This window comes from Carettochelys insculpta, chromosome 9, assembly GCF_033958435.1.
Source record: "Carettochelys insculpta isolate YL-2023 chromosome 9, ASM3395843v1, whole genome shotgun sequence".
Taxonomy (NCBI): domain Eukaryota; kingdom Metazoa; phylum Chordata; order Testudines; family Carettochelyidae; genus Carettochelys; species Carettochelys insculpta.
In genome coordinates this window covers 21,030,461-21,048,517 of record NC_134145.1, presented here as the reverse complement: position 1 = coordinate 21,048,517, position 18,057 = coordinate 21,030,461, and the positions used below count along the sequence as shown (strand labels likewise).

The 18,057-nt window shown below is 47.3% G+C and overlaps 1 protein-coding gene across 3 annotated transcripts in view; it reads right to left on the bottom strand.

The window, feature by feature from the left end:
- Nucleotides 1-18,057, bottom strand: part of LRRC7 (leucine rich repeat containing 7) — a 204,679-nt gene that overhangs the window by 56,031 nt on the left and 130,591 nt on the right. For all 3 annotated transcript variants that reach the window (XM_075002503.1, XM_075002504.1, XM_075002505.1), the window contains exon 15: nt 7,018-7,218. In XM_075002503.1, the coding sequence (XP_074858604.1) occupies nt 7,018-7,218 (201 nt within the window). The remainder of the gene's footprint in view (nt 1-7,017; nt 7,219-18,057) is intronic.

Sequence of the window (18,057 nt, the reverse complement as noted above, 5' to 3'; positions counted from 1 at the left end):
TACTGTAAGGTTATGTCTACAGCAGAGGATTTTGTCAGCAAAACGGACAGAGATCCATTGACAGAAAGCTGGTCTGGGTGTTCCATGTTGCTGTCTGTCAACAGACAAGGCTTCCAGGACACCAGGCAGCCCTTTCTGTGGTGCTCCTGTTTGGCTGTTTTGCCCACAGACCAGTTGGGCAGTCTGGCTGCTCTCTGTTGACAGAGTGGATTGCTCTTGTGATCTGCTTGGCAGTTTAGCTGAACCTCTCAAGGTTCCTTCTAGTTTGACTATTCTATGATTCTTTTCTGCGCTTCACATTTGTATGGGGCAGTCCCACTTCCCCACAGGTGCCATGCAGCTGGCAGGCTAGCCCCCTCCCCTCAGGGCTAGCCCTCCACCCCCCCACACCACATGCCAGCCTAGGCACACAAGTGATAGAGTAATGTCAACAGTTTAGGAGGGGCTGGCCCCACAGAGGGTAGCATGAATTTTCTGGGGTGGCTCCTCCCATCTAATAAGATACCAGGTGACTGCACCATGTCAACAGGAGCCTGGGGGAACTAGGGGAACACTGAGGTCCCTGTTGACATGGCACAGTCATCTAGAGCACATACACTGTAGTATGTGGGATTGACAGTTCCCTGACATGCTGCCTTGTGAAAGTTGCTCTTTCACCAAGGGAAAACTGAGGTACTTGTTGACATGGTATTTTCAGCAGTGTCCTCCTAGAGCACATTTTCAAAGAGTGCTTCAGCTTCTGAAGCCCACAGCCTATTTGGCTTTCTTTCCCTGGGGATTCCTTACTTTCCTTCTCTGTGAATAATATGAAGTCTTTTCCTATTCACATGGATAAAGATTCTTCCAGGGTTTGGTATTCTTTCACCAGGGGAAAAACAGTTGAGCAACCTGTTGACATGGTTCAGTCATGGTTTTCTTTCCCCATGGATTCCCTACTTTTTTTCTTTTCTTCTGAAAAATGGTTGTTTGCTTTCAATGGGAGGGGAATGAGGGCAATACAGATTGGGAAGGTGACAGTGGGTGCTGTCAGGACACATTTATGTTAAAAGATCTGTAATGCAGATGTCTCAAATAATTTCTCTCATTGGGGAGGGAGACTGCTGAAAATAGCCTTTTTTTTCCAAAGGGAGGGTAATGAGGGCAATGCAGTGTGGGAAGATGACATCATACACGCACAACCACTTGCAGGCAATTTTTTTCCCCATGGAGCACCAGCAAAAAAACCTAAAATACTACAGACCTGGGGGAAGTTGTGGGATAAATTCCCACAATGCACTACTGCAACAGTCAAACTTTGGCGATTTAGTGGGGATGCACTAAGTCGACCTTGTGGGGAGGGTGGACACTCAGCTTTGACTTTATAAAAACCCAGTGTTACAAAATTGACTTTGATAAACTCAACTTTATTTCATAGTGTAGATGTAGCCTATAGTGGCTTGAAACATGGGCCGGGTCTACACCAGCCCCAAACTTCGAAATGGCCATGGAAATGGCCATTTCGAAGTTTACTAATGAAGCGCTGAAATACATATTCAGCACTTCATTAGCATGCGGGCGGCAGCGGCACTTTGAAATTGACACGCCTCGCCGCCGTGTGGCTCATCCCGACGGGGCTCCTTTTTGAAAGGACCCCGCCTACTTCGAAGTCTCCTTATTCCCATGAGCAGATGGGCGGGGGGACCATGCACTGGGGACACCCAACAGGGTCGTCACACCCACCGACGGGGATGGAGACCCAGCACCCAAGGAGAGGTGGGGGGAATGGGCCACAGGCCAGGGCACAGTACTAACAACCTTCCCCTCTCTCTCTCCCTCTCTGCAGCTGCACCATCTGAGGCCCCAAGCAGCCAGGCACCCTCTGTGGTCCCCAAGAGCCCACCAGAGGTCAGCCACCACCAGCACCCAGGGAAACCCCCAAAGGCCAGTGGGACGGTCACGCCACTGCCGGACCCAGGGGATGGTCTCCATGGACCCCCAGTTCCTGGCAGCTCTCCAGCGGCAGACGGAGGTGGCTAAGGAAAGACTGAGGTTCAACCGGGAGGAATCCACCTGGCGCTGGGTGGCATGGCAGGCGTTTATGGGCGTCTTCGGGGACATAGCTGGGTCACTCCTGGAGGCTGTCGCCCAACTCCCGGCCCCCGCTACCTCCCCGCCGCTCCACCTGATGCTCCCCCCACCTTGCCACCTGCCGCCCCACCTGTCTCACTGCCTGCCTCACCAATTGCCACCCCACCTGCTGCACTGCCTGCGCCACCTGACGTGCCGCCTGCCAGCCTCCCAGGACCAGAGCCCACTGGGGCTAAAGACCAGCCGGTGGAAGCATCCCGGCCATACTTGCCAGTCCTCCTAGCCCCCAGCTGGCCACACCGGGGACCGCAGACAAGGGTGGGGGTCACAACCTGTACCCACTGGGGGTCGCGCCCCTCTACACCTACCTCAGACTGATGGGCCAACGGCCAAGCCATCCGCTGATCCCCCATTTGTATATAGTTGTCCCCCTTGTGTATAGGTGTTCCCCTTGTACATAGTTGTCCTCATTTGTATATTGGTTGCAATTTTTGTTGTGAACAAAACACAGTTACCAGTTTTCAATAATCCACAGTTTTATTTTCCAAAGAACCTGAGACATGTGCTTGTTGGGGGGATGGTGTGCGGGCGGTGGAGGCAGTGTGTGGGCAGTGTGGGCACTGTGCAGGCGCTGTGCAGAGGGTCCTCCAGGGAAGGCCAGGGAGGTGCTCAGGGGTCTCTCTGATCAAAATGGGCCTGCAGGGCCTCGCGGACCTGTACCCCCTCACAGTGGGCCTGGCAACTGGGTATGGCGGCTGGCTGGGGGAAGCCTATGGCGGCGTCAAGTGCCCACCCCTGGACGAAGGCCTCCCCCTTGCCCTCCACAATATTGTGGAGCATGCAGCAAGCGGCCACAACCTGGGGGATGCTCTGGAGGCTGACGTCCAGGCAGGCAAGGAGGCACCGCCAGTGGCCCTTCAGGTGGCTGAAGGTCCTCTCCACCACCTGGTGGGCATGGTTCAGGCGGGCGTTGAACCACTCCTGGCTGGCGTTGAGGTGGCTGGTGTAAGGGCGCATGAGCTGGGCTGGAGGAGGTAGGCTGCGTCTGCCATGAGGCAGAGGGGCATGGTGGGGGGATGTAGGTCCCTGCCTCCAGCCAGTGGCACAGGCCCGAGTTCCAGAAGACGTGGGCATCGTGTGTGCAGCTGGGCCAGCCCATGTAGACATCCTGGAAGCGGCCCCAGCTGTCCACCATGACCTGCAGGACCACGGAGTGGTAGCCCCTCTGGTTGATGTATCTTCCCCCTGCTGTGGTCCAGGGTGTGGATGGGGATGTGGGTCCCGTCCAGGGCGCCAAAGCAGTTCTGGAACCCCATGGCAGCAGATCTGGTGACGGCTGCATCCAGGTCCCCTGTAGCAGCATGGCATTGAGTGCACAGACCACGTGGGGAGGAAACGCAAGCACCAATGAAGGTGTGCAGGGTGCCCCAGGTCCCCGCCCCCAGGCCCCACCGGACACCTCCCCGGGTACCCCCCCGCCCAGCCCCTCCCTCCCCAGCACCCCTCTCTCCCCAGCCCCACACCCCGCCCCCACCCCAGCCCCAAACCTAGCCCCCTCGCTCCCCAGCACCCCTTCCTCCCCAGCCCCACACCCAGCTCCTTCCTTGGCCACCCCCAGTGGTTGTGTGCCCAGGCCTCCTTACCTCTATGACAACGGCCCCAACTGTGGCCTTTCTCACTCTGAACTGGTGTCTGATGAGCAGTAGCTGTCTGGAGTGGCCAGCTTACAAACAGCTATTGCGACCCTCTTCTCAACGGGCAGGGCGCACCACATCCATGTGTCCTGGTGACTCAGTGCAGGGGTGAGGTCCAGGAAGGTCTGCCAGTACATGCAGAAGTTCCGCAGCCACTGGTCGTCATCCCACTCCGCCATGACCAGCTGCTCCCACCACTTGGAGCTAGTGGGGTAGCTCCAGAGGCAGTGGAGCACCCAGCGGGGGAGGAACAGGAGAGCCCAGTGGTCAGGGTGTCCCCGTCTGCCCTGTGGGGGGCCCCCCTGCCAGGAACTGCTGGGCGGCCTCCCGTGCAGCACCTAGCAGGGTGCTTGCTCCCTGGGTGACTACCTGGAAGGCTTCCAGGTGCTGCTGCTGCTTCTGCTCCTGCTGGAGGTCCATGGCTGCTGTGCGTCGGTCTGCAAGGGTGTGGTTAGCACTCTGCAGACCTCGTGCTGTGCAGGCCAGGTGTGTCTGGGAGGGGCCCTTTAAAGGAGCGGCTTGTTGTTGCCCCGGAAGGGCTAGTCCAGCCTGTGATCCCATCCACAGGCTTTGCTGGCCCCTTATTTCGACAGGGAGCACCTACGTGTGTGGATGCTCCACATTTCCTTCCAGGGCGGCTCCTTTTGACATTCTCTGTCACTACTTTGACGTTGAATGTCGATGGCATCAGCCCTGGAGGACATGCAGATGATATGTGTCGAAGTAGCCTATTTCGATGCTCTTACTTCAAAATAGGCTACTTCAATGTAGTGTGCTAGGGTAGACGTAGCCAGATTGAGGAAAAGCCCTTCTGGGAAGGGTTGGACAGGTTGGGAAGAGGACATGATGGAATCTGTCACTGGGAGAAGAATGGACAGTTGTGGGAGGAGGGTTGGCAGCAGGGGGAGTAGGAGAGGATGAGCATACCCACAACATAAAATCATACATTGACCTAGCTCTGTAGTGTACACCAAGCCATAGGAAATAAAGAATCCCAAAAGAGCCATATATCTGATTGATAATATGATTTTGGAAATCCCGAACAACAAGGAGAAAGAAGAGCATACAGAAAGCTCAGAGACAGAATAAGAAAGTTAACATGCACCATGCTTCAAAAATACAGTATATCACAGCTTGAGAATGCTACAGATGTAGTTTTTCAAAAAAGACACTGTTTGATCATTTTGTGTACTGGGATGGAAACTGACTGATACATTGGCAGAATGCTATTAAATAATGGCCAGGTTTAAGTTGTTTCCCCCGGGCTGCCACCTGGAGTTTCTACTCCCCATTGGCAGTCCGGCCACTAGCTGGGGACCTGCATCAGGTCCCACCCAGGCTCCAGGCTCACTCTTCCCCACCGTTCAAATATAGCTGATACAATACACAGAACAGTTGAAGAGAACAAAATGGCACAAGCACCCTGATTGAAGGAACAGGATTTGGTGGAAGTGCCACAGTTAAATAATTAATTAGACTATCAGAGTCAAAAGGAATAACATTCGGATTTAAGGATTTTAGAGAAAACTGCAAATGATTTGATCTTGACAACTATGAATCAAAGTAAAAAACTGAAACAGTATATAAGTTTGCAAACATTTGTGGAAGCAGTCGTAAAGGGAAACAATTTTGGTAATGTGTTCTTTAATAAGAACAAGCTCCAAAAATATGGAAATATTCTCACTGTAAATGAATCACACTATCAGTGTAATAACTGGAGCAATGACTACGAGCACTATGTGTACATATGGTACACGCAGACCTGGAAAAGACATATTAATATAATTACACTAGCAACAGTGTGGTACCCATCAAGGATAATTCATCAACTGTAACAGTTAAATTAAAAAGAGGTAAAAAGAAAATTTGATAAAGATTGACTTTATTTTCTAATTGATGTTCTTTTTAAAATTTAGGTTTTATAGGGGTTTCCAAAGATGTGTCAGGCGATTTTCATGGATCTCTCCAGATACTTGATAAAATGATCAGTGAGTACCACAAGCATCATAACAGATGTAATTCAAGTTTTTAAACTGTAATTAATTGGTTTTAAATAAGAGGATAAATTCAGACTTTGTATAAGTGAATAAATGTCCAATGAACAGAACCTTCCACCAGCTCTGAATTTGGCTCCTTATATAGTACTAAATATTGGAGACAATTTTCAATACAGTAAAACCCTGAGTTAAACGGGGGTTGCATTCCTGCAACCTCCATGTAACTCAAATTTTCACGGAAGTTGGGGTGGGGAGCTGGGAACCAAGCTGCCACTTGGTTCCCAGCTCCCTGCCACTTGCAGGACCCAGGAAACTGAACAGCCCACCAGGCTGTTTCTCCCTGCCTTCCCCCAGCCGCACTGCTGTCAGCCTGACAACGGCGCTGCTGGGAGAAGGCAGGGAGAAGAGGCTCTTAGTTTGCCTAGCTTCCCGCAGCTGCAAATTTTTTGGAGAAGAAGGACACTTTCAAAATTGGAGTTTCCTTTTGAAGGAACCCCATCTACACGGCCGGTTTGCAATTCAAAAGCAGCACTTTTGATGCTCCAGGTGGCCATTATTATTCAAACAAGGCACTGAATATTCATATCAGTGCCTCATTAGCATTTTTGACTCAGTTTATTTACCTGTCCCTTCTGAAAGGGAGGGGCATGTGAGGACGGAGTCCTAGTGTAGACATGGCTTTGGTAAGTATCTTTTTTTAAGGAGCAGACTCCACAGCTTACTCTCAATGAACAGCACCTTACTTCACAAGTAGTCCAATTTCCATCTATGGGAGTTCTGCAGTAAATACTGTTCAACAGGCCTGACACAAATTTCACTGAAGTCAATGGAAAGATTTTTGTTGACTTCAATGACCTTAGGATCAGGCTCAATGTGATAAAAGGCAGAACTTAGACCTACATCATTAAGTTTGTCAATACATATCTGAATCAAGAAGGCATTTATGAGTATATGAATGTGATGTAAATTATTATATGGTCTGTTCTGCTGCTGGTATATCTCACTGTCATTAACATTTAGGGGAGTTACAGACACACATGAATAGCAGAAAAAATCTTTATATCAACTCAGATTGAAAACTAAGAAAATGACTCAATTAATTTTACAGAAAGACTGGGAAAATTAATCTGATTCTAATAAAAAAGTTAAAGCCAAAACCAATTGCTTATGATTTTATGATCAGATCTAAAACAATGTCATATGGAGGCAGGTAACCCCATTGTAAGCTCCTGAAAGCAACCATAATTTTTTAATATTACCTCCACTGAAATCTCCTTTGTTGCCATAGGCCACTTGTGCTCATATTTTTCTTTCATAGTTTGCTCACTGTTGGCAGCTGGAGTTGAGTTCTCAGGCCTTACTCCATGGCTTGTTTTGCCCACCAGATTTTGAACAGATTTTACCATGTTCTTTAAATCTTCTGGGTATGGAGTTGGATAACGTTTTAGATTTATTTCAACCTGAACATTTACAAAAAGAATTAAGACACAATTACAAAATAAAAACAACATGCAAGTTAAATCTGTAGTTACTGTACTATGGATAATTGTATAATGTACAAGCTGGGAATTGAAATATATGAGAAATGTGCTTCATATATTTGTCATTATGAGTAGAGCTGTGTGAATAACTGATTTTTTAGTTCAGTGGTTGAACTTTTTGTTTCATTTGACATCATTATTTTTGCCTTTAAAAATTAACAGAAGTAAAATTCAAAAAGTAGTTTCAATCAATATTCAATTATCCAAAATGTCAAAGTTAAGCTTTTTTTTTTGTTGGCTGAAACAATTCAACAAATCCAACACTAATTCACTAAGTTTTGTTTGAAAAATTTCACCTAAATCTAATAAGGAGTCAATTTCAAAGTTCGCAAGCTGGAATATAATTTTGATTATTTTAATGCTAATCTAAACTGTAACTCCTCTGCCGTCAATCACAGATCAGAATCTTTTGCTTTATGTTAATTTTTTTACCACATGAGAACACTAGGGTTCACATTCTCTCAGATCAAGACCACTATCCGATCAGATAGCATCCAGAATAACTGTCCTATATTCAGTGGAGTTGTTTTGGATTTATACCATAATAATTGAGAGCACAATCTAAACTATTGGGGAACTATTTGTTCCTGATATGTACATGTAGCTTGCACTGATTTCTGTGAGGTCAGCTATTTTGAAATAGAGTATCTACACACAATAGAACCTATTTCAAAACAGAGCCGTTGGATACACTATGGCTTATTTCGAAACAGGCGCTATTCCCTGACCATACAGCCCCTATTTTGAAATACCTATTTTGAAATAGATGTTATTCCTTGTACAATGAGGTTTATGAATTTCGAAATAAGACATCCCCTATTTTGAAATAGCGGTTGTGTTATGTAGACGATCACATAGTTATCTTGTCTGCTATTCCAAAATAACTTTGTTGTGTATACATACCCTAAATGAGCTACAGAAAGGCTGTGTCTATACTAGCTCCCAACTTCGAAGGGAGCATGGTAAGTAAGGTGTCAGGAGATTATTAATGAAGCATTAAGTGAGAAGTAAAGTGACTTCGAAGTAGCCCAGGCACTTTGAAGTACCTGTGGGTTAACCAGCTGCGGCTACATGGAAGCCGGCACTTCGAAGTTTAACACTTCAAAGTTGCCACAGGGGAGAATCAGCTTAATGAAGTGCTGCACGTGCACCACAGCACTTCATTAGCAATCTCCTGACACACTACTTACCATGCTCCCTTCGAAGTTGGGAGCTAGTATAGACACAGCCAAAGAGAGGGAAGTCATATAGTACACGATGATCATCAGCAGGGCTGTTTATCATTGTATTAACATTTAGTAATAAATAAAACTGGCAGGATGTGCTAGATAAAAATTGATTGAGATGCTGTATTTCACAATATCACAATGATATTAACAATAATAATCCCTATTCTTTAATGGTTCACATCTAATGCTACCTCAGAAGTAGCATGTTACCCAGGGAAAACTTCCAAAGTGCCAAATTCCTGAATGCAGGAATTTCTTATTAAACTTCAAATATAAAATATATTCCAGCAGATAACTGATGTACAATTAGTGTCAGGTATGAAAGACATAAAATGAAAGTTACACACAACTTCAGTAAAATTCTATTACCCTATGCTGACGATTTCATTAAATATCAAAACAACAAATCAAATCCTGTGCTAAAATCTCAGCTTAAATCACTAGAGTTGCACAAGGTACTAGCACTCTCCCATGCCAATCTGGCCCTACATGCAGGACTGTCCTCAGAGGGGTTGGGGCCCAGGAAACCCTCCACCACCTCACCTCTTTCCACCCATGATCCACCCCCACTTCCCCCAAAACCCCTGTCTTGCCCCTTGCCACCCACTTCTTAGCTAAAATCTACCCCTTATTTTTATATATATATATATATATATATATATATAGATAAAAACATACATATCTCATAGAGCTGGAAAGGACCTTGAGAGGTCATCAAGTCTAATCCCCTGCACTCACAGAAGAACGAAGTACCATCCTTGACAGAGTTTTTTAAAAATCTATTTGCCCCAGGCCCTAAATGATCCCCTCAAAGAATGAGCTCACAACCCTGTTTACAAGTGAATGCTCAAACCACGGAGCTATCCCTCCTCTCAAGCCCCTGTCCTGTCCCTTCCTACTCTGCTCCTTCTCTGTTCCATCCTTTCTCCCAAGCTCCTTCTTCTGAGTGATGCAGTCCAGGGGATTGATGATGGGCTTGGTGCCAGCAGCAGGCATCCCGCCCACCCCACATTTGCTAGCTAAGGCATAAAATAAGATTAAATGAGCCAGAGACATAAAAAGTAACAAGATGACATTCTATAAATGAAGACATTAGAAGCAAGAGGAAGACCAGAGCCCATTACCCAAGGAGGAGGAAAGAGAATAATAGAAAATATGGAAATGACAGAAGTGCTAAATGATTCTTTTTTTCAGTTTTCAACAAAAATATTAGTATGAATCAGATATGTAACATACTAAATGCCAGTGAAGATGAGGCAGAATTTCAGGCTAAAATAGGGAAAGAACAAGCATAAAATTATTTTCGATAATTAGATGTCTTCAAGAAACCAGGCCTGATGATACACATCCTAGAATACTCAAGAAATTGACTGAGGTGCTAAATGACCCACTTGTGATTATTTTTAAAAAAAAAAGGCTTCTCTGGCAGGTCTCTAGTGGTGGTGACAGCCCCAGTGGGGGCTCTGGTGAGTCACTGGCATTTATTTGGGGTGAGGGGCATGGGCAGCACTATGGCAAATACCGTAAACTGCATTTAATGGAGTCTCGGCATTAACTGACACCCCTCCCCCACATTAGTCTGTTAATCTGAGGGCTCACTGTACTTCTCTCGTAAGAAATCAATCAACTTCACACACACAAAATGGGAAATGACTGCCAGGAAGAAGTACTGTGCAACTGGATGTGGGGGCGATAATGGATCACAAGATGTAGATGTTGACACACTGGAGGAAAAAGTTTAGAAGCTGTGCCCAGGAAGATTTTGGTGGATCAACAAATTGCCTGGATCACTACCAGTCGCTGGAATATTGATTACTATGCTTATTGCCCAAACTAACTAAACCAGGAGGGGAGTGGTCTTGAATGACACCCCAAAAAGGTTGCTTCTCCTCGCATCCCTCCAGATCAGATCTTTGTTGAAACTGCTGAGGAGTATACTTTTAGAAAACAGGAAACTTATTTATATTTGTCCTCTGGGATGTGTTTGTTAGGATGCGCAAGCACGCAGACTTTGCAAAAACACATCCGTCTAACTAGTGATCTGAGGAAACCTCTTGTTTAACCTTTGAAATTGTTTCCTTACAAAGTATTTTGATTGACATATTATTGTCATACTCACACAATAAATAAATAAAGGAGGAGATGTTTGGGTTAGCTAGATCACTTTTTGGACACATCTTAGGGTTGCCACCAGCAGACAATTATTCAGTAATTATTGAGGATTGGAGTGTTTTACTATTCAGTTGCAAATGTGTGTCAGTACTTGAGAATATATGAAGTGTAGCTTTACATAAGGCACTTGTGTATTGCACTGCTTGTCTCCACAATCTATTGGTCAGACAGCTATAGGAGGGAGAAAAATTGTTCTTGTAACCTCTGTGGATAGGACAAAAAGCAATGGTCTTAAATTACAGCAAAGGAGATTTAAGCTAGAGATTTGAAACCATCTTAACTGTCAGCATACCTATGCACAGGATAAAAATTTCCTACGGAGGCTTAGAAGTCTAAAGCATCACATATTTTTAAGAACAGACTAGACAAACACCTGTGAGAATGGTATAGTTATTATCAGTGCTTTTTTTGTGCTGGTACTTGCTAGTACTGAGTACTGGCACCTCCACACGCCGAGACTTGAGATTGGCTCTAGGGGAGGGGTTGGGAAGCGGCTAAATACTGGCACCCCTCTTTTTTTAAATAAAAAAAGGCACTGGTTATTAATTATTCCTGTCTCTACTGCAGAGGCCTGGACTGAACTATTGAGGTCCCTTTCAATCCTACACATCTATGAGTCTATGAATCACAGATTAGGGTTGGAAGAGACCTCAGGAGGACATCTAGTCCTCCTCCATGAATGATATAACGAGAAAAGGTCAATGCTTTCCATAACAGAGTATTGGCAAATGGCATATGATGCAGTTTAGATTTCCTCATCGCTTAGGACAGGAAGTCAGGAGTTTCAACTGCTATCATCTCTGTTATTAACATGTGAAAATTCCTATTGCCCTATGATTAACACAGTAGTGTCTGTACATATAAAAGTATGCAACTAATTCCAAATGCTTTGTTCTAATTTAACTGAATGCATAAAAAATAAAAGCAACACCCAAACAACAGCAGTAACAATGCTGTGAACATCTTCTGTATAATCATATTATCATAGTTATATGCTTCATAAATATTAAAATATAGTTCTGAAAATTCTTTAGAAAACATTAAAACATAAACAAGGAGAGAGATGATCCTTTGTATTGTAATGGTAACTCTTAGTTTAAAGGCAATTTTCTATATTATTGTGTTTCTTCTAACAATTGTAACCATATTATATTTAAGTCAGACTGTATTTTTAGAACTAAAAGTAATACAGTAGAACCCCAAGATATGTGCACTCAAGTTGCGTGAATCTCAGGTTAACATGACTCTGAGTAGTGGGGAGCTCTCATCTGGCTGCCCACCACTCAGGGGAGCCAGGAAACTGACCAGTGCAGCAGCACTGGTCAGTTTCCCCGGTCCTGTGAGTGGCGGGCAGTCAGGAGCCAGGCACCAGTTCCCCACCACTCAGAGGAGCAGGGAAACTCACCACCCAGGCTCTTGGCAGCCCGCCACTCACAGCAGACAGGAAACAAACCAGCACTGCTGCACTGATGGCCATGTTACTCCTGCCACTAGCCATAAGTGTTAGAAATGAATTGGAACAGAATAATGTTCCATAAACATAGTGGCTGCGTCTACACTAGCAAGTTCTTTCAAAAGATTTTTCGCAAGAAGGGAGCTCTTTCAAAAGAGCCCATGGAGCGCTGGTCAGTTTCTTGTCTCCCACGGCTTATGCGAAATTTGACTTAGGCGGGGATATGCAAGAATGCAGCCACCTTGTAAGTCGGGGACCTACTGCCTCCTATTTACACAAAGCTAAAGGGACTACGGGGTCTTCACATAATGAAGCAGTCATACTGGCTATATCTACACTACAGAGATCTTTCGAAAGAAGCTCTTCTAGAAGATCTCTTCTGAAAGAACTTCTCTCGAAAAAGTGCATCCACACACAGAAAAGCAGAGCAAAAGAGCAATCTGCTCTTTTGAAAGAGAGCATCCACACAGCCCCAACTCTTTCGAAAGAATGGGCCAGGGATTGAAAATTAAGACTGTTCTTTCGAAAGAAGAGCCCTGCAAAGTGTCTGTACACGTTTTCTTTCAAAAGAAGCTTTTGAAAGAGGGAAGTCTTCCTGAAATGGGAAAGGAAGGCCGATTTCAAAAGGAGCACCACATTCTTTTGATTTCCTTTCGAAAGAATGCTTTTTGTGTGTCGACACTCCATGGGCTCTTTCGAAAGAGCTCCCTTCTTTTGAAAAAACTTTTGAAAGAACTTGCTAGTGTAGATGCAGCCACTATGTTTATAGAACAGTATTCTGTTCCAATTCATTGCTAAATAATTAGTATAGGTCAAGAGCGCAGTTTTTCATTTTTTAAACTGATCATATACTAATGGATAAAACTGGAATTTTAAGCCACAATCAGCTGGGTTTTGTTGTATTTATGTGCTGAACCAGAAAATTGTGATTAATCTACTGTAAGATGTCAGTGTAACATATTAATTATGAGTGCTTGATTTATTAAGTCTATTTATTTCTATTTAACACCAAATGAACATGGGACTAAAGTGTATTTAATCTGGTCACAACCAAGTAGACAATAACTCATCATAAAACAAAACAAAAAAAATCTTAAAACTGAAGCCCCAAATGTAAAATACAGTAGCCATAATTTTAAGTTTTTTTGTTTTATTTTTCAGACTTTTAACAGCTGTGATTTTATTGTTATTCATAAGAAATTACCTCACATGTCATTTTCCAGATTGGCTCTCTTACGCTAATGGTCAAAGATGAACAATAGTGAAGTGTTTAATCTATGATAATTCATGATGTATTTTAAAAGTAGACATTTTCATGCCCACCTGAAAACAGATGGGCCTCATGATGTTCTCACAATCATGAAAATAAAATACGACGCCAATAACAATGCTGGGGTTATATCCATTTCAAACTCATACTCTGGCCTTGAAAGTGGCCCCTGCTCTTTAGATAGAGTGCACAAACTGGGAGGATGCTCTTTGCATTCTCCTGAACACTTATGGCTTGGGTCAGGGATAACATGGCCCTCAATGAAGTACTAACTTAATACAGGAATTTAGGGATCACATAAAATGTAAGTATAAATTAAAGGCTAGAAGGCAGGGAATGGAGGAGCTATGGAGTAGGGGTGGGAGGAAGAGGAAAGATTCTGCCTTATGAATTATGTACTCTGGGTATATGCACCAAAACAGCACCTAATCCTATGTGCTAAGTGCTCTGTCTTCTGAATGTTATGTGAATTAGGAATTTATTTTTATGCATCCGAAATATCCCACGCTAGTATATAGCAACAGAAGTGATGTCAATATTGGTAAGTTCTACTAATATTTGTCCGTAGAGCCAATAGCATTCCTCATTATATCTTTCCACACTGAGGGGGCTAACTACATCTCTTGCATTTAGTATAAAACAGAAGAAGATCCTCGGAAAGTGTGTTTCATTGATTTGATAGAATGTGTAAGATTAGCCTGTTGTAAAAAGACCATCCCTAATTGGCTATCAGCTTGCATCTCTACCATGTTATTATTCTTTACATGGGCTGTCACAAGAAGGGCACATCAAGATGCACTTTGAGCTGTGGGAGCCAATTTCATTTCAGTCCTGCCAGAGCAGGTTCGCAAACCTTCATGTGCAATTTTCTGTTTCCATGCATTCTTAAAATGTAACTCAGATATTTATGGTGGCAACTGTCTCCTTTGTAATTAAACAGAAAGGCCAAACACTATGGGTCTTAACAGAGAAGCATGGGGAAAAAGTTATTAACCTTTCAAAACTGTTGCTTTTTGAGATGTGTTGCTCATGCCCATAGAGAGGGTTGTGTGTGTGTGTGCACGCGTGCATGCACGTACATGCACTATGTTGGGCTGTTGCCAGAGATTTCTTCCCTTAGTGGTATCTGTAGGGCTTACTTAGCATCCTCTGGAGTCATATGCATATGCACTGACCCAGTTCCTTCATGCTGGTAACTCTAACGGACAGGTGGAATGTGGGTCATGGAAGAGACATGAGCAGAGCCATTGTTACCCATTCACAGAGTATGCAGTTAAATATGGCACCTGAAGATCTGCAGCAACACTGGGTCTTATTGTTCTCTCCCTATCCCTGTTCTGTGCTTCTGTTTCCTCTTGAGACGATCTAGTTTGCTTAAAAGTAAAAAAACCTACTAGACCTACAAGCAGAACCTCTGAAAGAGCCACTGAATTGGTAATTAAGCCTACAGATTAAAATCACACCTTCCTGGCAAAGCCTGCTGCTTGGAGATATGTAATTGTAGGCTGCCTGTTAAATAAACTCTCTCCCTGAACAGGCCTAGTCTTTTGCATCTTTATTTTTAGGATTAGTACGCAACTGCCTCTGCCTGTCCATTCTTTTCCTGCCACCATTACCAGGGACCCCAGGGGAGTGTTAATAAAGGTACTCGAACTTGCCTGCTGGTACACAGTGTTTCTTCTCTGCTCTGTTTGAAATGGAGGTGTGGGACAGAGAAGACAGGGTTTGTCAGTGTTTTGTCAGGGGGTGGATGCCACCGGGTTGTCGAGAGGCTTTGTGCCAACTTCTTAAGCCCCTGAATATGTAGACCACATTTTCAGGAGGTTCTGGTGGGCCCTGACATTGTTCTGAGGGAACAAGATACTGAGCCCTGCTGCTGTCTCAGCTGGAGATGGTGAAGAGTCTTATACCAGAGGGGGAGCTCCCTCCTCTTCCTCTGCTTCCTCCACGTCTTTTGTGGTCAGTATCCTAATGGAATTTGGAGTCTGGTAGGACCAATAGCTCATCTCTCTGAAACTAATGAGTATGAGAAGTGGGAAGGGGGCACTGGTACCAGAAAATACCCCTGGGGTGCCAAAATATCCACTGCATTGGCCAATGACTTGCTGGCCAGAGAACCTGAACAGAAACCTGATGGAGCACAGGCTGGGTATGAGTGGCAAGGTTTGGGTGGGGTTAAGAATTCTGTTTCAGACTGTAAGAGGATTCTTCCTGTGGCAAACATAGTGAAGCAGTACCCGTTAATGCTAACAGGTGGTCCCAGTGCTGTGAAGACCGAAACGAAGAGGTGACCATTGTGCCAGTATTATGGCAGACTTGCTCATAGAAGCTGCGTCTACACGAGCTGGCTACTTCCAAGTAGCCGTGCCAACTTCGAAATAGTGCCCGCCACATCTACACGTGGCGAGTGCTATTTCGAAGTTGAAATCGACGTAAGGCGGCGAGACGTCGAAGTCGCTATCCCCAACAGGAGATGGGAATAGCGCCCTACTTCGACGTTGAACGTCAAAGTAGGGCACATGTAGACGATCTGCATCCCGCAACATCGAAAGAACGGGGTCCGCCATGGCGGCCATCAGCTGAGGGGTTGAGAGACTCTCTCTCCAGCCCCTGAGCTCTATGGTCGCTGCGTGCAGCAGCCCCTTAAAGCTGCCTGCCTCCTGCATTCCTGTGCAGGAAGCTGAGAGCGCGTGCAGGTGGCAGCACTGCCACGCGGTCAGCCTGCACGCCTGCAGCAGCCGCAGCCCAACACCCCCGCATCGATGGCAGCCAGCCAACCCCCCAAGCGCCCCCAGGGCACCCCCCCCAAGGGAACCCAGGGCTCCCAGCCTGGCAGCCAGCCTGGCAAAAGGCAGCGGGGCCCCTCCTGGACAGAGGCCGAGATCTGGGACCTGCTGGGGCTCTGGGGCGAGGAGGAGGTGCTCCAGGTACTGGGGAGCAAGAGTGGGAACGCGGATGCGTTCGCTCGGCTGGCCGAGGGCCTGGCTGCCCAGGGTCACCCTGCCCGCACTCCTGACCACGTCAGGAGTAAGGTTAAGGAGCTGCAGCAGGGTTACACCCGGGCCTGGGTTGCGGCCAGCTGATCTGGGGCTGCCCCCACCACTTGCCCCTTTTACAGGGAGCTCAGGGCCATCCTGGGCCCCCAGTACACCTCCTACCCCCGGCCACTCTTGACACCTCAGCCGACGAGCCCCAGCAGGCCCTGGAGATGAAGTCCGCCCTAGAGGCAAGCCCTGCACCCCAGGGGCACCCCCAGGAGCCCACCGCTGGGATGCTGGAGGAGGAGGAGGGGGACTCCTCCAGCGACGGGGGACTCTGCATCGCCCTCCCGTCCCAGAGCTCCAGCAGGGCGTCCGCCCAGTGGGTGTCCCCTGGCCATGGGAGCGGACCGTCAGGTATGTACCCCCCTGGTGCACACCCCCGGGGTTAAGGGGCAGGGAAAACAGACATGACCAGGGCCCTCCACATGCCCAGATGACCATGGCCCCAAGGACAGCAGTGGCATGTTCCTCAGAAGAGTGCATCAGCCCCTGCCCCCCAGCAGGACAGCGCCACGCCCCATCCCTGGGGATGGGGGGAGCAGAACCTAGGGTCCCCCGGGCGGGGCGGGGACACCCATCATCATCAGCAGCATCTCCCGGGGACGGGGATGGGGAACCAGCAGCAGAGGGGTGGGGGGACAAGGGCCACGGGTCAGGGCCCACACTAACGGCTGTTTCCACTCTTCTTCCCCCGTGTTCCGCAGCTGCACCATCGGAGGGCCCGGAGAGCGCTGGCGAGGTGTCCGTTGTCCCGGAGAGCCCACCGGGACCATCCCAGTAGGCCAGCCCCTCTGCGGAGCACTGACCAGCCCCAGGACGAGGCCGACGGTGGAGCCACCTGAGGACGGCCACGGACCCCCAGCTGCTCGCGACCCTCCAGCGTCAGCTGGAGGTGTCGGAGCGGCGCCTGCAGGTGGAGGAGCGGCAGCTGGAGCTCCAAGAGCGAGCTCTGGCCTGGTGCCAGGAGGCTTGGGCGGCCTTCATGCACACCTTTGAGCACATAGCGCTACATCTGGCCCCCCATGCCGCACCGCCCGCCGCTCTGCCTGCCATCCCTCCACCGTCAGCCACCCTGGGGACTGCCGCCGAGGGGGACCTGGGGCCTGAGGACACCGGCCAGCCATATTTGCCGGTTCTCCCGGCCCCCACCCAGCCTCGCCCAGGGCTCCGGACGAGGCGAGGGTCACGCCCTCCAACACCTGGCACTGGACATTAGGGTGCGGGGCTGAGGACATGGCCCCCCCCTCCTTTGTACATATCCCCCATTTGTATATAGTTTGTGTTGGACCCCTGTTCTGTTCTGTTACCTGCCCCCCCCATGTAAATAGTTCCCCCCTTTTTTTCTAAGTTATTAATAAGAGGTTGCACTGTTTGGTTTGAAACAACATTTCCATTTATTTCAAAGAATAGTGTGGTGGGGGGTGCTCTCAGGTGCTCTGTGGTGTGGGCGTGGGGGCAGGGAGTGTTGTGGAGAATGGGGGGGTGCAGTGAGTGGCTCGCCCGCAGCTGGCCCTGCCAGCTTTCACCCCGCAGCCTGGTCAAAATGGGCCCGCAGGACCTCCCGGACCCGGATCTCCTTAGGGTTGACCTGGC